Consider the following 24,118-nt stretch of genomic DNA (forward strand, 5'->3'; position numbering starts at 1 on the left):
GACAAGCCAATTGGCATTCTGTAAAATGGTGGTTTCCAAACTACATGAAGAGAACATTAGTATTTAATAATGACCAAGAAAATACAACAAAGCAGAAACAAAGAATGTCTCAATAAACTATTACTTCATTTGGATGCTAGTAAAGCAAAATCTGACCATACTAAACTACTATGTGACATGTCCAGTAGATAGATTTAATGATGCATCTGGCAATTTCACTAACTGCAATATGGTTTTAAAAAGCAAGAATTTAAATAGTGGAATTACATAGACTCTAAGCAATGAAACATCATCAGAAAGCATTACTGAGGTGGAGGCACTGAAGATGTGAATTCCCATCTGAACCATAAACACATGTAACTATTTCAAGGTTAAATGATAAATCTGAAGCAAAGGTGTGTGGTTACTTGCCCATGCAATGGCTGGGATGAAGACAATATGTAGACAACTATGCATAGTCAATAGTTTATTGTTCTCAAAAATGCATAGGAAAGTTGATGAACATCTTGAACATTCCTTACATGATGTAGTAGGTTAACAATATAATTTTAATTACAAATAAATGTATGAGTTATTAAGAGCTGTATACATTTCATTCAAACACATACAAAGTGCTTCAGGACAATGAAGACCTTATATTAGCAAATTATCACTGTTTTAAAACTAAGGGCTGTCTCTAGCCCAATTGACTAAGTATTAGAATATAATTCAATGTAAAGGCTTAATAGATTATTATTAATGACCTATATAATGGGGAAAATATTCCCTGAAACTAGGAGTAAAGTAATAGTTCCAATCAAGTGTAATGACTGTGAACCATTTGGAGCCTTGGCATTTCAGTGACAGGTAGTTCTCTGCCACTGAATCCATTTACCATTATAGTAAAATGATGTATTTTCTGTTGTCTGTAGGGTGAGAGTCATGATCCTAGTGAGGCTTCTTGCTATCCAGTGATATCAATAACAATGTGGGCCATAGAAGCCCACTTCTATAACTGAAGAATTACTTTTTCACCATTTTAACCCATTTCAACAGATTATTCACTGCACCCTTCTATTAGCATAAATAATGTGGTCTAGAGAAAAAGGCAGTAGGTTAAACCTATAGGAGGTTCAGTTTTGACTCTGCTAAACTTGATAAATGGTCTTGGTCAAGTAATGATGTACCTTTGTCTGCAATGTCAAAAGTTATATTTTAATCCGCTTGTCTGAGAAATCTAGACTATAATATATGGAGGATCTTCCTACCTCAAAGGGATGATGTGAGAAAACATGTGCATAAAAGTATTGAAAGATTAAAAGTGGTTTCTAGTAATTATTGTTCTTTTTTAGCACTTATATCATATGATACAAGATAGCAAAAATGATCATAGCCTTCAATTTTAATGTTCTTTTGTCTTTCTTACTTTGAAATATTCACTCAGTTTCTTCTTGTTAATGATTTTGTTAACGATATATATAACATATATATGCATAAAGATTATAATTGTATCTAAGAAAACAACTCTTTAGGGCTTGTATGAACCAGAATTAATGGTTAAGTGAGGGGAAAAAGCTCCTTTCATAAGCTGTGTGATCTATTGGCAACTCATATTCTCCCCTAATTTCAGTTTTCTTAATTTGTTATATGAATATTTCATTAATATAGGATATTCCTTCTAGAAGTTACAGGCACTTCAAAAAGTAAAGTAAAAGCTAATAAAACCAAGAGTCCTCCTGGAGGTTAACATATATTATAAAAAATTTAGGAAAATAAAAGGCACCCATCAATACTATGGAGATGTAAACCAGAAGAACCTTCTGAGAATATCTTTGTGCTTTTAAAAATTATATGCTAATTCAACAGTATAGAAGATTACAGAATTATTATTTTAGTAACTGATAATAATAATATATAATATATTAATATATAGTTTATATATAACATATAATAAATTAACATTTATTAAATGCACACACAATGTACCAAGAATTGTGCTAGATGCTAATAATGAAAAGAACTAAATCAAGGAACTTACATTCTAAAAGAGGAGATAATATATACATATATAAGTATATACAAATATATACAAAATATATTTGTTGAAAAGGCACTAGTAGCTGGAGGAAAGGTGATAGGGTCAAAAAAGCTTCATGTAGGATATAGTACTTTGAATAAGATAGCTTTATAGGAAGCTATAGATTCTAAAAGGCCAAGATAAGGAAGGAGGACATTGTGAAGGACTTTTAATGTCAAACAGGAGTTTGCATTTGATATTAGGGGGAAGGGGGGATAATAGGGAGAAGTGGAATTTATTGAATAGGAGAATGGCACAATTCATGCTTTAGGAATATCCCTTTAGATACTGGGAGTTCTGTGGAGGATAGACTAGAGAGGGGAGAGAGACTTGAGGGAGGAAGTCCAATTGAGGTAATAATAGAGTGATACAAATTAGATATATATAAGAGGTGATGAAAACCTTAAATAGTGGAAAATGGGAGAAGGGGACATGTGCTGGAATTAGAAATGACAAGAAACATAAACCTAATGGTTATATAAGCTGATCAAGAAGTGGAGTGTGGGTAAGGAATTGAGTGGATGAGAAATTGAAGATTACAAGTATTAAAATTTGAAAGATTACAATATTCTTGACAAAAATAGGAAGTACAAGAGAGGGGTAAATTTGAGGGTAAAGTGGAGTTCTATTTTGGTAAAAAGTATTTAATTTCAGATGCTTGTGTGGCATCCACTTAGAAAAGCCCAATAAGCAGTTGTTGATGTGGTAGCTCAGGAAGAAAACCAAGGTTAGATATATAATTCTGGGAATCATCTGCATAGAGAAGAAAACAACCTTCAGGAGTTGATGAGGTCATTAAGAAAGTGTAGAGGGGGCATCTAGGTGGCCCAGGGTATTGAAAGTCAGGCCTAGAGATGGGAGGTCCTAGATTCAAATCTGGCCTCAGACATTTCCTAGCAGTGTGACCCTGGGCAAGTCACTTTACCCCCATTGCCTAGCCCTTACTGCTTTTCTCCCTTAGAACCAATCCTTGATATTGGTTCTAAGAAGGAAGGTAAAGGTTATTAAAAAAAAAGAAAAGAAGAAAAAAGGAAGTATAGAAAGAAAAGGGCTCAGGACAGAGTCTTGAGATAAATTCATTGTTGGGGTGGTTTATACATGATATCTATCTAGCAAAGGAGAATGAAAGGAGGGGTCAGACAGGTCTGAGAAACAAGACTGTCACAAAAACAGAAGAACATTCCTGAAGAGAAGGTGGTCAACATTGTCAAATGCTGATAAATCAAGAAATATGAGGGTTAAAAAGAGTCATTAGATTTGGGAATTAAGAGATCATCAATAACTTTGGAAAGAATAGTTAATTTAGTGACAAGGTTAGTTACCAGATTACAAGGGGTTGAGGAGTAAGAGGAGAGGAAATAAAAGCACTAACAGTAAACTGCTTATCCCAAGTTGGCTGTGAAAGGGATTAATATTACTCAAAATCAATAAAGGAAAGAAGAAAATGCTTCTGTTATATTTAAGGTCAGGTTTGAAAAGGTTTTGTCTTTTTTAAAAAAGATTTCCTAAAAGGAATAATAGAGAGAGAACTGACAAGAAAACAAAAGTCCTATATAATTTTTCCTCAACTTATATACTATTTACACAAATAGAAGGTGTATTCATACAAACTAATAAGCATAATTTCAGCATTTTTTTCAGTCTCCTGGGGATGATTACACTTAATAGCATTCTAACCCCCAAACCTCCACACTTTCTAGTTGGAAGCTCAATAAAACAGAGAAGTTACAGAAAGATTAACTCTCTCTCTCTCTCTCTCTCTCTCTCTCTCCTTCCCTCCCTCCCTCCCTCCCTCCCTCTCTGTGTGCATATGTATGTGTGTGTGTGTGTGTGTGTGTGTGTGTGTGTGATATGAGAGAAAACTGATCATTGTTAAGGAATTTTGCAGTGAGGGACCAGTTCACATGTAGTAATGAAAACTTAGTATGATAATAAATTATACATGACTGTGGTAAATCAATGCAGTTCCACAAATAAAAAACCAGAACTGATTGAGAATGATGAATGATATTCTGTCCCCTATGGATTTTTTTTCCTCATGTAAATGTTAAAACATTATTTTCTCTTACACTGGATTCTGATTGTCCATATTTGACAATTGATTTGTTATTAGGAGGGTTGGGGATAAGAACTGGATCTATGATTTATTGCCGTAGAGAACTCCCAGATGAGGAAACTGTTTTTCCTAAGGCAGGTTAGTACCTTCCCTGTAGCTTATATTTTTAAAGAGCTATCCCGAGTGCTAGGGTTAAGAAGCCTGCTCAGGGTTACACAGAGAGTATGTGCCAGAGGCTGGACTTGAAGCCAGGTTCTTCTTGGCTCTGAGGCCAGCCCTTTTTCCAGTATCTTATGCTTCCTGTAATATTCAGTCTATGGGCATCAAGGTAAGATTTTTAAATTCTATTTTTCAATATTTTTCCAATTTGTGCCTTTGAACACTACTTAGCAATCCCAGGGTTTAGATTTATTGTTCACAAATATTTTTGTTATCTGTAAATGTCAACTTTATTATAATAAAAATAAGTATTCCCTTGTACTTAAGTAGTTTTTAAAAAATGCTTACATTAAGGGGAAAACCCCCCCAGTAAGAATTAATTCTCCTAAAACAAATTTCTACCTTTCCTTAAAGTTACTTAAGTTTTATGAATATTATATAAAATTTATGAACATTATAGACACAGAAGAATTAAAAATAAAATATTTTTAAAATTCTGGTCATTTATTTGAATAATAGACTATTTAAAAGAATTTGGCAAAAAAGTTTCTTGTTACAGTACAATCCTATTAAAATATTGAAACCAGGGAAACAAGAGTAGCATCAGTTTTTCCAGCTTGCTCACATTTCTGTGAGGTACTAAAGGGTCATATTTGATGAAAAATATAACTGGTATGCTAACAGCACTAACAGTCTTTTACAACCATAATAGAAAAACTGGGGACACCATTTTTGAGAACTTCTGTAACAGGACAGGGAACTTTTCTACTGAAAGGAATTCTGACTAAAAAAACCCAAAGTATATGAAGAACATTAAACTAATTTCCTTGCTTCCTGGAAGAACAAAAATGTTAATTCAAGTGATAGTTTAAAAAATACATTTAATAAACTTAGTTTATGGTCTTGACTTTTATCAACTAGCTGTATGACCCTAGTTAAAGTCACAAGTTCTCTGAGCCTCCATTTTCATATTTGTAAAATAAAAAGGCTGGACTAGTTGATCTCTAAAGCCTCGTTTGGCTTTAAAATTCTATGCTCTACTCTTTTCCACACATACCAACTTCAGCTTTATTTTATCAGTAACATTTAAGGGAAGAGATATAAGGGGAAAAGAAAGAGATGGGGAAAAAGAGAAAGAAAAAGGAGAAAAGCAGACAAAAGGAAGGTAATAATGGAAAAGTAGGAAATAAGAGAGAGACAACACAACCATTAAGTATTGAGAGCCAGAGAGAGTAATGTCCAGAAGGAAGACAGCTTTTAAAAAAGAAATGAAAAGACTAACTAGGTTCTGAAGGAGACTTAATTAAGGCAAACTGAATTGTAGTGAAGGGAGGAAGGATATATATATCTATTTAAATGAAGATCAGTTAGCAAAATGTTGTTCCCAGTTTTTCAATTGTACTGATCTTTGCATGTGATAATAATAGCAGTCAAATAGTTCAGCTAAGGGTTATAGTCTGTAATGTGTGTGAGATTATCCTTTGTGAGTTATAACTAGATGAAATTGTGACTCTGAACCCACCCATTCCATTACCTACCAAAGCTAGATCTAAGTTCTTCATGGTGGTGGTGCAGAAACTTGAATGAGAAATTATGTTTTTTTTTTGAAGTAGAATTTTCTAGGAATCCAACTTTGGTGTCGAGATTCCCCACTATATTCAGTCCTGCTGTTTAGAATTCACCTGTACAACTGAAGTTAGGTCATATCCAGTTACATTTCTGTGACAATTTGGAATAGACATCATTTATGTAACTAAATGAAATGATGGGATTTTGGAGGTTTTTTAATTCTTCAGGATACCTGTAAATTATTTGCCACTCAAAAATGTATTAAAATGTTTGAGAAATCCTTAAGAAGAAATATTTCTTACTAGGAAAATTACAATAAAAAATTATTAGGTATAGCAAGTGTTTAATACTTCCCTCAATTTTTCTTTGTTTCTGTGCTATGGTCCCCTCTACTGGTATATAATTAAAATTACTTGGAAGTATTCAGGGGTTTTTAAAAGCTAGGGAGTAAAAATAATTTCTGTTCTAAAAGTTATAAACATTCTACCCTAATAGATAGCTCTACCATTTTAACCCTTTTATCTCAGAAGAATATGAGGGGAACAAAACTGTAACATCTAAAAAGGGAAATTTATTTTATTATATTTAGTGACAAATACTAAGAAAATTAATTCTTCAGTTTTAGTATAACCTTTTCAATTAGTTAAAATAAAGTAATCTCACTATTTTCATGTTCTACCTCAATGAGGGAAGGTTTTTAAACAATTTCAACTTTCACTGACTTAAAAAAAATTTTCTTTAAAACCCTTACCTTTCATCTTGGAATCAATACTATATATTGGTTCCAAGGCAGAAGAGTGGTAAGGGCTAGACAATGGGGGTTAAGTGACTTGCCCAGGGTTACACAGTTGGGAAGTGTCTGAGGCCAGATTTGAATCTAGGACCTCCCATCTCTAGGCCTGGCTCTCAATCCACTGAGCTATATAGCTGCCCCCTTAACTTTCACTGACTTTAAAAGGAACTTTACACACTAAGAGACGAAATAAACAAAAACTTTGTCATATTAAATCCTTTTTGTTCCCTGATACTTCCTTAAACCTTATTACCTATGCCTACTATAATTTTAGTTTAATTTAAATAAGTATGTCACCTTTAGAACATCCATAGGCTGATTATCCTCAATGTAGATAACCATTATGTTGCTTAGTTCCTTTAGGATAACACCTGACATCCTAAATTATAAATTTTTTACTTCTGGAGACAGAAGAGTAGGAAAAAAGTCTCAAGCTATTTGAGCTGTATTTCAACTAAAATATTTCCCATATTCCAACTAAATTATTTGGGATGGCAGTGCTGTGGTGGGTGGAAAATGTGCAAAAAGGGAGAGGCTCCTCACTGTGGTGCTGCTTTGTACCCATATATGGAATATATGTAATGGACCAACAGTCTAGAGCAGATTGTGTAGCTTTTGCAAAGGATGTCTCACTCAACAGAGTCCTCCGGACTTAAGATTCTGTACCACCACCAAAAGCACTGTCAATGACTCAAAATCCTAGTGGAAATAAACACTATTTCTTTAAGTTGGCACAATACGTTTGAGTAAAAAAGAAAAACTGGAGGGAGTAGGTAGTCTCAGAGTTTGGTCTTTAGTTAGAACAGAACCTGTGGTGTAGAATGCACAGCATCACTCAATAGAAGCCTTGGGCTAATGCTCTATGTAAGGTGCCACACACTCCTTCTTCTGTGTTGACCTTTTGACCTACCTCTGTGTGGCTCCCCACTTGGCTTTGGACGTGCTGCCCAAATTTCATATCATGTTTTATAGTGCCTGCCTCTTTGGATCTACTATCTTGTGGAATTCTGTCTTTAACCTTTAAATTATTTTACTGATGGCTTGATTTCTGAATCCAGAGGCTCTTGTATTGTACCTGCTCTTATTCTCTTCAAGTGTGCTGATCTTCTTTTACTTGTTACCCATTAGCTATATTTTCTGCTCTGACCATCCCATGATACTCTGAAATAGCACTCTTTTAGATCCAATAGGGTCATCAAAACCTAGCCCTTCTAAGCTCACCAATGAAAGTCATTATTCAGTTTCCAGTTATCTGTGCTAATATTTAATGTAATTTAAAGAAGATAATAAAAAACTCATTTTATTTCTTTTACCTCCCTTGTATATTGCATAGAACTTTCTATAACTAGAACCTAAGTGCCTATCAGTAATCCTAAAATTTACCAATCTTTAATAAATAAGGCTAATTTTGTACTTGTCACATAATTTTGAGAGGATAGTAATTCTTTACATTTAATCATGGTATAAGAGAGTTATCTGAAGAAAAGCTTTATTTTCAGAATAAAACTTTTAGAAAGATTTTAAATCTGACCTGAGAGAAAAAATAATGTAAAACAAATAACTTACTTTAATTGGTTCAGGCTGCATCACAGGCGCAGGCATGGCAATTGCACTTTGGGCATAAACTTGGTGATATGTTGCTTGAACTCCATGATCAGAATAAGGCTAGTTCAAGAAAAAGTATCAGTTTTAGTTAAAAAGGATCAATGAAAAGAAGCAGAAAAATAAACTTGATATTTATAAAACTTCACTTTCAGATTCAATATTTAAAAGTGAATCCCATAGTAGTTTTTGTTTTCAACTATGAGCAAAATTTTTCACAAAAACAAACCTTGACACTTTAATTCACTTATTTAACTATTTTCCTCAAAAATAAATTCCTTCCCTCTCTGAGACAATATTATGAATAAAGCCATAAACACATTTCTTTGTATGGAAATAAAACATGGGTGTTAACAGCATAACTTAGAGAACTACACTATGAAATAAATATCTAAAGAATATATAGGAGGCAGCTAGTTAGCTAAGTGGATTGAGAGCCAGGCCTAGAGATGAGGTCTTTGGTTCAAATGTGACCTCAAATACTTCCTAGCTGTGTGACCCTGGACAAGTCACTTAATCCCCATTGCCTAGCCCATGGAATCAATATGTAGTATTGATTCTAAGCCAGAAGATAAGTTTTTAAAATATATATATATATATAACAAGAAGGGAAAGCCACTGAAATAAAAAAGGTGACTATAAAGCTACTTATTTTTAGTATACAGAAAGATGAGAAGTGTTACATAAAAGACATAGCCACTGACACAAACTGGTTGTTTTACTTTGGGTAAGTCACTTAGCCTCTCAACTGTTCTAGGCAATTCTCTAAGGCAGTAAGTTGCAGAGAAGGTGCTGACCTGCCTTGGCAGTGGGAGTGTCTTTAATCAAAAGTTCCCTATTGTCAATGAAATCACAGGTCCATTCCCTATCCCTATATAGAAAGATATACCAATAGTAAGAATAATTATTATTCATAGGACAAATGGTATATAACAAATACTTTGCATTTAAAGTCTATTAATTTATTTAAGTTTCTACTTTGCTTAAAAAGAGACATTACAGAACTCTGTAAGGTATGTTTTCACAGTTTTTATTTAAAATTAAGGTTGACATCTTTGTGTCATGTCTTCAGTTTTAAATTTTATTTTTACTCAGTTGTGAGATAGAAAGTGAAAGGGAATGTGGTAGAACACAAGTTGGAAAATCAAAACTGAAAGGAGAAACAATTTCTCACTTTTGCTATTTTATTCTGCAGGAGGAACTGAAAAGATTCAGAGAAAAGTTCATGGAGAGGGTAGGATTTTATTTAATTATACTAATGTGTGTGTAGGAACAGAATGAAAAGGTAAATATAGAATTCAGGATATTTACAGGTGAGAAAACATAAAGAGTGAGAAAAAGTGAATGAAAAAGCTGAGCAAAAAACTTCCTTAGCTGAAACAAAAGGAAGGTGTAAGAAACATACAAGTTAGGGCAGATTAATAATAGCTTTTATTCCACTTTTAAGAGTAGCAAATGTACATACACATACATATATATATACACATATATTTATAAAAATAACTTGCAAATAACTGTTGCAACCACAATATATACCTCTGGAACTGAAGCTTCCATTAGAGAGAGAGGAGGAGGGACACACCCACCATCTTGGGCAATTTCTACTGGTTGATAAATAACCTCAGATGGCTGCAGATATAAGAATGGGGCTGAAGAAGCTGGAGACTAAAGGAAACAAGTAAAACTAATGAAATAATTTCAGTGAAAATTAATTCAGCAAGAATTTACTATTTGTAAGGGAACTAGGGATACAATGTTAAAAAATAAAAACAGCTGCTGTCAAGGAATTTAGGGTCTCCTAGATATATAGTAGAGAGGAGAAATTACACATACACACATAAATACAAAATAAAACAAAATAATTTCAAGACAGAGAAATGAGAATATCTAGGTATACCATAGAAGTCCTCAGGTTGGAAAAATGACTTTGGTTGTGTTTCAAAGGAAGGTAGGGATGACTGTAGCAAAACAGCCAAGAGCAGTATTTATTTCAGATATGGGAGTATGACAAATAATTGAAACCCACTTTAACAACTTGTTCTTCTGGGGTAATATAGAAGATTAGAAAATTAAAAAGGCACGTAAAAAATTAAGGTAAAAAATCTAAGTAATAAAAATTCTAATTGTGTTATGTCACTAAATAATTCAGTGATCTTAGGGAAAACATATCTAACTATAAGAAAAATATCTAAGTTTATCAACATTTTTATCTGAACTTAAAAAACACAAGTACCAAGATTACCTCTTGGTCAGTTGTAATGCTCTGGTGGTTGGCTAACTTCTCCAAGAAAATGGGGACAAGCTGTAACTTTAAAAGGTGCTTGAATGAATGCCTAACCTTTCTTTAGTAGGAAAAATATTTTAAAGAATTAATAACCAAATATTTATGGTTATTGCTATTACCTGGGGGACTCCCCATTGCCATTGTCCTGGAAGACACTGTGCGGGTGCCTAAGATAAAAAAAGGGGGAAAAAAGCATATTAGAAAGAAATTTATAATATATTCAAGGTGTTTGTTTAAAAATTGTAATTTCAAGCCAGAAATTTAGTTAAAATTTCTTAGTAATGATAATATGTGACTTTTAAAGAAGATAAAATATAAAATATTAGTAATGTTCAATATAGTTATTGTTCTTAAAAATCAAACATTAATATCTGTGCCATTTTTTGGTATAAACTACCATCAATTTAATGACTTTACAGTGGTAAGAACATTTGTGTACATCAGGAATATATAAACATAAGTATCCTTAACAGGCCTGGTGACTCAGCTGATTAAAGCACTAGATTTGGAGTCAGGAAGAACTGAGATCCAATGTGGCCTCAGACACTTACTGACTATGTGACTCTAGGCAAGTCACTTAACCTCTGCCTCAATTTCCTCAGTTGTCAAAAGCTGGGATAACAGTATCTACTTCACAGGGTTATTGTAAGAATCAAATGACAAAATTTGTAAAAAAGATCTTAAAATGGTGCCCAACATATAGTAATATCAAAATTTATTCCATTCTCCTTTTGAATCTAATGAATTAAAAAGTTAAATAGTTGTCCTTGAACATAAAGATACAGATTGAATTTCTATATGACAGTAGAATAAAACATAAAAAATTACAATTAAGATTTAATTTTACAATTAAAATACTTGGAAAAGGTAGAAAATAGTATCTAGGAATAAAGTAGTCAAGAAAAAAGTTGGGGGAAAAAATAAATAGAAGAACAAAAGAATAAAGGGCAGTTAAATATAATATTAATTAGTCATGAGGTCAAATATGGACAGTAATCTGAAAATGTGAGGAAGGAACTAGAGAATAGTATTAAACCTACTTATATTATTTTTTATGTATATATGAAGCCAATGGTCCTCAAGTCTAATGCTGCTAAGCATACTATTACTTTACACCAATTTTTGTGACCTGGTGGGCCTTGGTTTGGTAGGTGTCAGTACTACTACTACTAGGTTTCTGTGACTATGACTTGTTTCTTATTTTTTAGGGAATTGTTTAGACAATTTGTTTGCTATTATTACATTAAGGGCTTATGCTAAAGAAAAATTGAAAACATGGAAATACTGTAAAAGATAATAAAGTAAAGCAAAATTTAAGTCAGAGAAAAGGGCCAATGAATGGGAGGAGATAAAAGGTAAGTAGGAGAAAAGTCATTGGAAACACAAATAAAGCTATTTACTTTATATATAAGACCATCAATTAAATATTTATAAAAACAAAAGGTAAGAAAAAGAATGAAAAGAAATCAATAAAATAATAAAAAATGACTAATGAGCTTTGAAACATTTTTTATAGTGATTTATGCCTTCAAGGAGAAAAGTGCCATATTATTCTTTTAATAAAAATGTATAAGTAACCTACTGTACAAATAGTAGTATCTATAAGAAAAAAATATGTGTAGAGTCACTTGGCACTACCTTTATTAGGGAAGTTGAAAATCAGAGACTACAGGCAACAGGTCAACATTAGGTTTTATGGATATTCTCTCACTGCCATCCTGTTATATCCTGGTACAGTTAGTATGGTTCTGAAATGAAGATTAATTAAGGAGGGCATTTATGAAGGAAATGGGGCTGGGACAAATGAGTTATTAAATTTCTATTTTAGAAAATTAGCAGTCTCTCAGATTAGTTAGCAAGGTATCCTAAAATAACTTTGGAGATAACAATAAGAAAAAAGAAATATTAGTGAAAAGTACCTGGTGGAAGTTGAGGTCAATTTGGAGAGGTTGATTACATCCCATTCTACCTTCTGCAGGACCTTTAATTATCAATTATTACCTTTTTCTCTTAAGTCTTTAGCTGCTATCCCCTCTGTGAGGTCTATCTCTCATTATCTTTCATTCATTAACACATTCAGATATCCACTATACTGGAAGAACTTTACATTGCCCTTTGGCAATTCATCTTCTAACTCCTGTACTCAAAATTTTGGGCAACAATTCACCTAACACTTGATGCCTCTACTTCCTTTCTACAATTACACTCAACCCTTTCTAAACTGGCTTCCTTCTTGACAAGCCAATTGAAACTACTTTTTCAAAAGTCTATGACCTCCTAACCACTAAATCAATGATTTTTTCTCAGTATTTATCCTCCTCGACTTCTATCTTGTGGGATAAGATCTGTAAGGGAAAGTTTAAAGTGATAAGAGGGCTGGGGAAAGATCCTTGGGAAAATGCCCATATTCAGGTAGTGGGATGAGGAAAAGGAAACAGGGAAAAAAATGTGGATAAACCAGGAGAGTAATATACAAGAAAAAAAGTTCAATTGGGGGCAAGCAATGTTATAAGCAACCTAATAACTTCTGATAATAACTAAAATTTAAATATCACCTTCTATGTGATAGATATTGTGCTAAGTGCTTCATAAATATTATCTCATTTGAATATTACAACCACTACCACCACCACCACCTTAGAAAGTAGATGCTATTATTACTTCTATTTTACAGATGAGGAAACTGAGAAAAACAGAGATTAAGCTGACTTGCCCAAGGATATATAACTAGTAAGTAATGGAGGCCAGATTGAACTTATCTTCCTAACTCTAACTATACACTGAACCACCTACCTGCCACTGATTTAGTGATAACATCTTTATACTGCAATATAATAAATATTCAAAATGTCAACCCCTAGATTATAACAAAAGTAGATTAAACTATATTCACCATATTGTGGTTTGGAAGGCAAAGTGGCAGATGATAAAGTTTAGAAACATTTTCTATAATAAATTGTTAAAAGACAAAATATATGTGTAAGTTCTGAAAGAAAAGGGGCACTACACTGCTTCTCAATTAGGAAATGCTGATTGAATCCATTAGCTACCTTTCTGTAATGCTACCCTTCAATCATGCCTCTGAAGAATAGTTTCAAGCTTGCACTTTTTAAAGTAGCAAAGGAAAATTCTAAACAGTGGCAATTTAAAGGACATGCCAATAAATATATATAGTCCTAAAATTATATTTTTTCTTTAAATTATATGATTTAAAAATACTTCCAGCATTCTGAAATGTTATTTATTGAGGTCAAAATGTTTCCCCAAAGAAATTCCCCCAAAATTTCTATTTTTTAAATGAAAGGAAAAAGAAAAACGTTCTTATAAAGAATTTAATTTATAGGTAACTTTTTAGAATATATTCCAGAATAATAATAGTAGCAACTCCCATGGTAAATTTTAAAGTGCTTATGCTTTTCTCACAACCACCTTGAGATAAGTACTATAATTCTCCTGTACAGAGAAGAAAAGTGATGTTCAGGGAGGTTAAGTGACTTGCCCCTGGTTACACAGACACATTATGTCAGAGCTGGTACTCAAAGCCAGGTGATTAGTATATAGACCATTTTAACTGTTAGACTAGTAACAGGGGAAGAATTCATCTTCAGCTTCCTGTTTACTATCATATCATCTTCTCAAAAAGGGAAAATCTAGTGTAAGGAACAAAATTCTGGTGTTATTCTGATACTTTCTGTGGAAGAATGAACCATGTCCCCCCCTCAGAATGATTCATACAAGATGGTGTAAAATAAAACTGAAAATAGAAATCAAAGTACAAAATAAGATTTTAGCAGTACCATAATCCTCAATTAATTTTTTTACCTGATAATGATATGCAGGTTGCTGATAAACAGGTTGAGCTACCATCACAGGGGAACTAGATATAGATCGTGACTATGAGAAAGAAAAGAAAAAAAATTAGGTAAAAACATTTCAGGCAAAATCATCCTAAAATGGAACACAGTAAAGATGTCCACCTAATTCTAGTCAGTTTAATCCTTACCAAAGAATCTAAAAATTTCACTCTTCAAAAGGTCTTCAGAAGGCATCAAGTCCAACTCATTCCAAAAAAATTAATCCTGACTGCAACATATTTGACAATAGTCATCTAGCCTCTGCTTGAAGAATTCTGAGGAGGAACCAGCAGCTTTCCAAAGAAAACCATTCCATTTTTTAAAAAAAGGCTTTGACTTGGTATTTTTTTTTTCCTGACACCAGGCCTAAATTTTCCTCTTTTCAACTTCTACCTGTTGATCCCAGTTCTACCCACTGAGTCCAAACAGAACAAATTGGATCCTTCTTTCTACCCTATAGCTTTTCCAAAACTTGAAGACGGCCATCAGATTCCCCTTCGGTCTTCTTTCTCCAAGTCAAGCAAACCCAGTTCCTTCAATGAATTCTTATATATTGTACACTTGGAGCCCTTTTGCATCTAGGTTGGTCTCCTCTTGATAATCTTCAATTGCTCAGGGACTTTCCTAAAATGTGACATCTAAAAAACGGAACATAAGACTCTAGATAATAGTCTAATTAGGTCAGAGAATCATATCATAATTCCTGAAGGCTATCAGGAATTTGATAGCTATATCAGATCTTTCACTTCTATTAAGCTTGAAGCTCATTAAAACCCCTCAGATCTCTCTCTTTTTAAAGATAAACTATATAAACAGGGCTCTTCTTTTCTACATTTAGGTTCTGATTAGTGTGAATTATGTACTTATTAGGTAGATTTCTTGAACCCAATTGTAAGACTGTACACATTTGTCCTTATCAAATTTCAGTTTTAGCCAGCAAGCTGGCAAACTAAGGCTTGAGACCCAAAAGCACAAATGCAAAAATTAAGCTAAGAATGTTGTTTACATTTTTAAATAAAGTTTTATTTATCTAGCAATGTAAACACCATTCTTAGCTCGCAAACAGGCCAAGGTTAGCTGTGGTCCTCTTTCTCTAGAACAAACTCTAAGACGTAGTAGTTACTTTCTTCCAAGGTTCCAGCATTTCCATTTCAGCAATTAGTTCCTTCCTGTTAAGAATCAAATCAAGAACAGAATCTATCTTGTTGGTTCCTACATTAAAAAAAAAACACCCCAAATAGCAAACTTACAATACAATCATTAAATTTCATCCTACATTTGATTCATAATTCTAAGATGTTGGGATCTTTTTAGATTCTGATTCTTTCAACAAGTATATTAGCTATCCCTCCCAGCTTCATGTTGCCCACAAATTTGAAAAAGAAAGCTGTATCTTTATCCACATTTTTTCCTTTTAGAACTTGAATTTTCTCTGATTACATGTAAAAACAATTTTTAACATTTAAAAAAAGTTTGAGTCCTAAATTCTCTACTTTCTCTCTTCCCTCCTCATTGATATAATAAGCAATTTGATATGGATTTTACACATGCAATCACATAAACTTTTTTTACACATTTATCCTTTTGTGGAAGAAAACTTGAACAAAAAATGAAGAAATTCTTAGGTGTGAATTAAGCCTCCATTAGTTCTTTCTCTAGAGGCAGATGACTTTTTCCATCATGAGTACTTTGAGATTGTCTTGGATCATTGCATTGCTGAAAATAGCTAGGTCATTCACAGTTGTTGAACTTTACAATATTGTTCCTATGTACAATGTTTTCCTTGTTATGCTCCCTTTATGCCATATCAATTCATGTAAGTCTTTTCAGGTTTTTCTGAAATCATGCTGCTCATCATTTCTTAAAGCACAATAATATTCCATTACAATCATATATCATAACTTACTCAGTCATTCCTTAAACAATGAGTATCCTTTCACTTTCCAATTCTTTGCACCACACAATGAGCTACTCAAATATTTTTGTACATATAGATCCTTTTCTTTTTCTTTATCTCTTTGGGATACAAGCCAATAATGGTATCGCTTGGATGAAAAGTTATATCAGGTTTTATAATTGCTCTTCAGAATGGCTGTATCAGTTCACAACTCCACCAATAAAATATTAATGTTTCAATTTTCCTACACCTGCTATAATTTTTTTCATTTTCCTTTTCTGTCATAATAGTTAATTTGAAAGGTGTGAGGTATACCTTATAGTTCTTTTAATTTGCATTTCTCTAATGAGCATTTTTCCCCACAGAACTATAAATAACTTTGATTACTTTATCTGAAAACTGTTCACATTCTTTGATCATTTATCAATTGATGAATAATTTGTATTCTTATACAGTTGACTAATTTATTTATGCATTTGGGAAATGAGACCTTTATTAGAGAAACTTGTAATTTTTCCCACCATTATGATTACTGTGCAATACCCTCCATGCTATTCCTCACCCAATTATCCTACTCTTTCCTTTCACCCTGTCCATCCTCAAGTGTTTTGATTTTGACCACTACCTTCCCCAATTTGTCTTCCCTTCCATTTCACACTCCCTTTTCTTACACCCCTCTATCCCTTTCCACTTTCCTGTAGAATAAGATAGATTTCTATACTCAATTGAGTGTCTATGTTCTTACTTTATTAATTCTGATGAGAATAAGACTCAATTATTCCCTTCCCCACTTACCCCATCTATACTGTAAAACTCGATTGCATCTCTTTTTAAAGCAAGATAATTTATTCAATTCTACCTCTCTCATATCCTCTCTTCCAGTGCATTCTTCTTTTTCACTCCCTAATTATTTTAGATATCATCCCATCATATTCAACTCACACCTTTGCCTTCTGTCTATGTATACTTCTTCTCACTGTCCTAATAATGATAAAGTTCTTAGGAATTAAAAATATTATCTTCCCCTATAGCAATGTAAAATTTTTAGCCTTATTGAACGTTCCTTATGATTTCTCTTATATTTTTCTGTTTCCCTTGTATTTGAGAGTCAAAATTTTTATTCTGCTGTGGCCGTTTCATCAGGAATGTTTGAAAGTCCTCTATTTCATTGAATATCCATTTTTCCTCTGAAGGATTATATTTAATTTTGCAGGGTAGTTGATTCTTGATTGTAATCCTAGCTCCAAAATATTATATTCCAGGTTCTTGGACCCTTAAATGTAGAAGCTGCTACATCTTATGTTATCCTAACTGTAGCAATATTTCAGTTTTTTTTAGCTGCTTGCAATATTTTCTCCTTGACCTGAGAGTTATGGATTTTGGCTATGACATTCCTGGGAATATTTATTTTGGGATCTCTTTCAGAAGGTGATTGGTAGATGCATTCAGTTTTTATTTTATCCTTTAGTATTAGAATATCAAGGCAGTTTTCTTCATAATTTCTTGAAAAATGATATCATGGTTCCTTTATTGATCCTGGTTTTCAGATAGTCCAATAAATAATTCTTCTTCTTTAATTCAATTAATTCTTAAATTATCTTTCTTGGGTCTATTTTTCAGGTCAATTATTTTTCCAATGAGATATTTCACATTTTCCCCAATTTTTTCATTCTTTTGATTTTTATTGTTTCTTGATATCTCATAGTTTCCACTTGCTCAATTCTATTTTTTTATTTGAAAATTTTTAATTAATTTAGAGTATTTTTCCATGGTTACATGATTCATGTTCTTTCCTTACAACCCCTCACACATAGCCAATGTGCAATCCCACTGGGTTTTACATGTGTCATCAATCAAGACCTATTTTCATATTATTAATATTTGCACTAGAGTGATCATTTAGAGTTTACATCCCCAATCATATCCCTATCAAACCATTTGGTCAAGTAGTTGTTTTTCTTCTGTGTTTCAGCTCCCATAGTTCTTTCTCTGGATGTGAATAGCATTCTTTCTCATAAATCCCTCAGAATTGTCCTGGATCATTGCATTGCTGCTAGTAGAAAAATCCGATATTTTTTTTTTTGTGCCACAGCTTGTCTGTCTCTGTGTATAATGTTCTCCTGGTTCTGCTCCTTAAACTCTGCATCAATTCCTGGAGGTCATTCTAGTTCACATGGAATTCCTCCAGTTCATTATTCCTTTTAGTACAATACTTCAATTATAATTTTTAAGAAATTATTTTCTTCAGTGAGATTTTGTACCTCCTTTTCTATTTGGAAAGTTCCATTTTTTAAAGAAGTTCTCTTCTTTATTGAATTTTTATCTTTTTCCAGGTAGCTAATTCTGCTTTTTAATAAATTTTTCTCTTCCATGGATTCTTGTGGCTCTTTTACCAAGTGGCCTATTCTTTTTTTTTTTGAAAATTTTAGTTAATTTAGAATATTATTCCTTGGTTACAAGAATCATATTCTTTCCCTCCCTCCTCTACCCCCACCCCTTCTCATGGGTGATGTGCAATTCCACTGGGTTTTATATGTGTCCTTGATCAGAACCTATTTTCATGTTGTTGATGTTTGCACTAGGATTTAGAGTCTACATCCCCAATTATATCCCCCTTGATCCATGTAATCAAGCAGTTGTTTTTCTTCAGTGTTTCTACTCCCACAGTTTTTCCTCTGAATGTGGCTAGTGTTCTTTCTCATAGATTGTTCCAAGTTGTTCAGGCTCACTGCATTGTCACTAATGGAGAAGTCCATTACATCCGATTTTACCACAGTGTATCAGTCTCTGTGTATAATGTTCTCCTGGTTCTGCTCCTCTCACTCCGCATCACTTCCTGGAGGTCGTTCCAGTCTCCACGGAATTCCTCTAGTTTATTATTCCTTTGAGCACAATATAATTCCATCACCAACATATACCACAATTTGTTCAGCCATTTCCCAACTGAAGGGCATCCCCTCATTTTCTAATTTTTGGCCACCACAAAGAACGCAACTATGAATATTCTTGTACAAGTCTTTTCCCTTATTATCTCTTTGGGATACAAACCCAGCAGTGCTATGGCTGGATCAAAGGGCAGATAGTCTTTTAGTGCCCTTTGGGCATAGTTCCAAATTGCCCTCCAGAATGGTTGGATCAATTCACAACTCTACCAGCAATGCATTAATGTCCCAACTTTGCCACATCCCCTCCAGCATTCATTACTTTCCATTGCTGTCATGTTAGCCAATCTGCTAGGTGTGAGGTGGCACCTCAGAGTTGTTTTGATTTGCATCTCTCTGATTATAAGAGATTTAGAACACTTTTTCATGTGCTTATTAATAGTCTTGATTTCTTTAACTGAAAATTGCCTATTCAAGTCCCTTGCCCATTTATCAATTGGAGAATGGCTTGATTTTTTTATACAACTGGTTTAGCTCTTTATAAATTTGAGTAATTAGACCTTTATCAGAGGTTTTTGTAATGAAGATTGTTTCCCAATTTGTTACTTCCCTTCTAATTTTGGTTACATTGGTTTTGTCTGTACAAAAACTTTTTAATTTAATGTAATCAAAATTATTTATTTTACATTTTGTGATTTTTTTCTAACTCTTGCTTGGTCTTAAAATCTTTCCTTTCCCAAAGATCTGACATGTATACTATTCCATGTTCACCTAATTTACTTATAGTTTCCTTCTTTATATTCATCATTCACCCATTCTGAGTTTTATCTTGGTGTAGGGTGTGAGATGTTAATCCAAACCTAATCTCTCCCATACTGTCTTCCAATTTTCCCAGCAGTTTTTATCAAAGAGTGGATTTTGGTCCCCAAAGCTGGGATCTTTGGGCTTATCATAGACTGTCTTGCTGAGGTCATTTAGCCCAAGTCTATTCCACTGATCCTCCTTTCTGTCTCTTAGCCAGTACCAAATTGTTTTGATGACCACTGCTTTATAGTATAGTTTGAGATCTGGGACTGCAAGACCTCTTTCCTTCACATTTTTTTTCATTATTTCCCTGGATATCCTTGATCTTTTGTTCTTCCAAATTAATTTTGTTGTCTTTTTCTAATTCAGTAAAAAAAGTTTTTTAGTAGTTCGATGGGTATGGCACTAAATGAGTAAATTAATTTGGGTAGGATTGTCATTTTTATTATGTTAGCTTGTCCTACCCACGAGCAATCAACATTTTCCCAATTGTTTAGATCTAGTTTTAATTGTGTGGAGAGTGTTTTGTAGTTGTATTCATATAGTTCCTCTGTTTGTCTGGGCAGATAGATTCCCAAGTATTTTATATTATCTAGGGTGATTTTTTTTGTTTTGTTTTATTTTATATTTTAATTGAAAAATTTTATTGAATTGATTAATTTAGGATATTTTCCCATGGTTCCATGATTCACGTTCTTTCCCTCCCTTCCCCCTCATAGCCAACTCACAATTCCACTGAGTTTTACATATATCATTTATCAAGTTCTATTTCCCTATTATTGATATTTGCACTAGGGTGCTCATTTAGAGTCTATATCCCCAATCATATCCCCATTGACCCATGTGATCAAGCAGTTGTTTTTCTTCAATGTTTCTGTTCTCTAGGGTGATTTTAAATGGAATTTCTCTTTCTAATTCTTGCTGCTGAGGTATGTTGGAAATATATAGAAATGATGATGACTTATGTGGGTTTATTTTGTATCCTTCAACTTTGCTAAAGTTGTTGATTATTTCTACTATTTTTTAGTTGATTCTCTAGGATTCTTTAAGTAGACCATCATATCATCTGCAAACAGTGATAGTTTGGTCTCCTCATTGCCTATTTTAATAACTTTAATTTCTTTTTCTTCTCTAATTGCTACTGCTAGTGTTTCTGGTACAATGTTAATATAATAGACATGACAATGGGCATCCTTGTTTCACTTCTGATCTTACTGGGAAGGCTTCTAGTTTATCCCCATTGCAGATGATGTTTGCTGATGGTTTTAGATATATACTGTTTATTATTTTTAGGAAAGGCACTTCTATTCCTACGCTTTCTAGTGTTTCCAATAGGAATGAGAGTTGTATTTTGTCAAAGGCTTTTTCTGCATTTATTGAAATAATCATGTGATTTTTGTCAGTTTGCTTGTTAATATGGTCAATTACGTGGATGGTTTTCCTAATGAACCATCCTTGCATTCTTGGTATAAATCTTACCTGATCACAATGAATAACCCTCATGATTACATGCTGAAGTCTTTTTGCTAGTATTCTATTTAAGATTTTTGCATCTATGTTCATTAAGGAGATTGGTCTGTAATTTTCTTTCTCTGTTTTTGACCTGTCTGACTTTGGAATCAGAACCATATTTGTGTCATAAAAGGAATTTGGTAGAACTCCTTCTTTGCTTATTCTGTCAAATAGTTTGTATAATATTGGGATTGGTTGTTCTTTGAATGTTTGATAGAATTCATTTGTGAATCCATCTGGTCCTGAGGATTTCTTCTTAGGGAGTTCTTTGATGGCTTGTTCAATTTCTTTTTCTGATATGGAGTTGTTTAGGTATTCTATTTCTTCCTCTGTTTATCTAGGCAATTTATGTTTTTGTAAATATTCATCCATATCACCTAAACTGCCTATTTTGTTAAGGTATTCTTTTCTTCAATTTTTTTTATGTCTTTCCTTTAGCAAGCTGTCTACATTTTCCCCATGATTTTCCTATATCATTTTCATTTCTTTCCCATTTTTCTTCAATCACTCTTATTTAATATTTCAAATCCTTTTTGAGCTCCTCCAGAAATCATTTTTGGGTCTGATACCAATTTGTATTTTTTTTGAGGCTTTGAATAAACAGTATTGACTTTGTCATCTTCTGAGTTTGCATTTTAATCTTCCCTGTCACAAAAAATAATTTCCTATGTTGAGGGTTTGTTTTTTTGGGTGGTCTGCTCATTTTTTTTAGCCTTTCTCTTGATTTTTTTAACAGGAAAAAAACTGTTAAATTTGATCTCTATTTCTGCGGTGAAAGGGCACTGTTCCAAGTTTCAGGTTCTTTATGCAGTTGCTTTCAGAGCTAGCTCTGGGGATCTATCCATTTTCAGTTCTTCCAAGGTAGAATGATCTAAGGAAAGGTATGTTTAATACTCTCTTGGCCTGTGTTATAATCTGAGTGACCACAAGCACTCTTTTCTGTTCTGAAACTGTGACCGAAGTCCCTCTTCCCTTGTGGCTACAAATCTGGCTAGTGCTCATCTTTGCCCTAGGACTATGATTTGGATTTATGTATGGACAATGAAACAGTCCTACACTCAAAGCCAGCAGAGGGACTCCTGTAATCTCCTTATCAGTTGTTTGATTCCTTTACTGTTTGTGGGCTTAGAGCTTTAGAAGGTATTACCACTGATTCAGCTGCCCCCAAGGCCCTGTGCTGGCTTGCTGAGGTAGGGCCTACACTGGTGCACTAGTCTACACTACACTCCCACCCTGATGCAATAGACCTTTTGTGCTGAAAAATTGTTTCTCCCTGTCTTTTTATGTGTTCTGCAGCCCCAGAATTTGTTTCAATGCATTACTATCAAACTAGTTGTTTAGAGGGCAACTGGGAGAAATTAGGAGGGTCTCTTTTCCTTCTCTATCATCTTGGCTCCCTATATCTGCTTCACTTTTTAAAGAATGAAATTATCATTATGGCACAATAAGAAGTTATGAAGCTATATATATGAAGCTATAAGTAGCTATAGCAAGTATCTAGATAACTGAAGTTACTTAGCATTATAGTATATCCTGCTTCTGAACTAGACTTGTAATAGATTTCCTCTTTCTTTCTAGGTAGTTTGTCCTATAGTTCATTCCTACTTCGAATCCTCTTTTTAATAAGATATTCCATCCCACCAAGACTCAGTGATATCTTTGGGACAGAATTGACCTTGTATAGATCCTTCTTGTTTGCTGCCTAAAATTTTTGCATATAAAAATTTGAGGCCATGTACTTTTACTCATGGATCCTTTCTTAAATTTTGTTTCCTATGAACTTCTGGGTATCTTAATAAATATTCTTCCTACATTATAGTTAGTTACTCTCTATGATATTTAGCTTGCTGGATATATATAGGCAGTTTTCTTCCTCTTTTTTCTTTTCTTAAATATATTTTCTTTTCTCATTTATATGTAATAACAATTTCCCATGTATGTTTTCGGTCCACTTTCTTTTTAAAGGTCTTTTGAGTAGATTTGTAATATACTAGGAAAACATATTCTCACCAACTCTTGTCAGTTACACTTCATCTCTCTATAGCTTTTTTTCCCCATGTTCCCTTTAAAACTCTGCTGGACTTTAACTCACCATGATATAGAAATTAAATATATTCTTAAAAAAAAAAACCCTTAACTACTGTCTTAGAATTGATACTAAGTATTGGTTCTAAGGCAGTATAGCAGTAAGGGTTGGGCAACTGGGGTTAAGTGATTTGCCTAAGGTCTCACAGCTAGGCAGTATCTGAAGCCATATTTGAACCCAGGACCTATCATATTCAGGTCTAGCTCTCTATCCACTGAGCCACTTAGCTGTCCCTAAAAAATATTCATAAATATTTGTTGAACAGTCTTTGATTGTTAGTTCTTAATTTAAAACTAAGTGGATTTAACCTTTTAAAGTCCCTTTAAAAAATGAAACAAAACTTGTGTATGGCTCTCAATCCTTTATATGGAGTTGAGGTTCTTTATAGAAGAGCAGTTCCCCATCTTTTTTCTAGAAGTTCTATTCAAAAGTATATTTTATACACTTAAAATGTATTTTGAATGGTATCTAATGTGATACTACTTCAAAGGAGCTTATGACACATTCAAGCAGATACTATATCCAATTAAGAGTCTAGAGTGGTATTATGTTATGAAAATTTAA

The 24,118-nt window shown here is 33.3% G+C and overlaps 1 protein-coding gene across 5 annotated transcripts in view; it reads right to left on the bottom strand.

Moving 5' to 3' along the window:
- BOLL (boule homolog, RNA binding protein) overlaps window positions 1-24,118 on the bottom strand; it is a 79,938-nt gene that overhangs the window by 28,011 nt on the left and 27,809 nt on the right. For all 5 annotated transcript variants that reach the window (XR_001630071.2, XR_467793.3, XM_007494567.3 and 2 more), the window contains exons 7-10: window positions 14,342-14,413; window positions 10,639-10,686; window positions 9,772-9,900; window positions 8,200-8,298 (exon numbers count right to left, since the gene is read on the bottom strand). Coding sequence is in view for 3 of the 5 variants with exons in the window: in XM_007494567.3 (XP_007494629.1) it covers window positions 8,200-8,298; window positions 9,772-9,900; window positions 10,639-10,686; window positions 14,342-14,413 (348 nt within the window). In the remaining 2 variants the exon portion in view is untranslated. The remainder of the gene's footprint in view (window positions 1-8,199; window positions 8,299-9,771; window positions 9,901-10,638; window positions 10,687-14,341; window positions 14,414-24,118) is intronic.

This window comes from Monodelphis domestica, chromosome 4 (assembly GCF_027887165.1).
Source record: "Monodelphis domestica isolate mMonDom1 chromosome 4, mMonDom1.pri, whole genome shotgun sequence".
Classification (NCBI taxonomy): Eukaryota; Metazoa; Chordata; class Mammalia; order Didelphimorphia; family Didelphidae; genus Monodelphis; species Monodelphis domestica.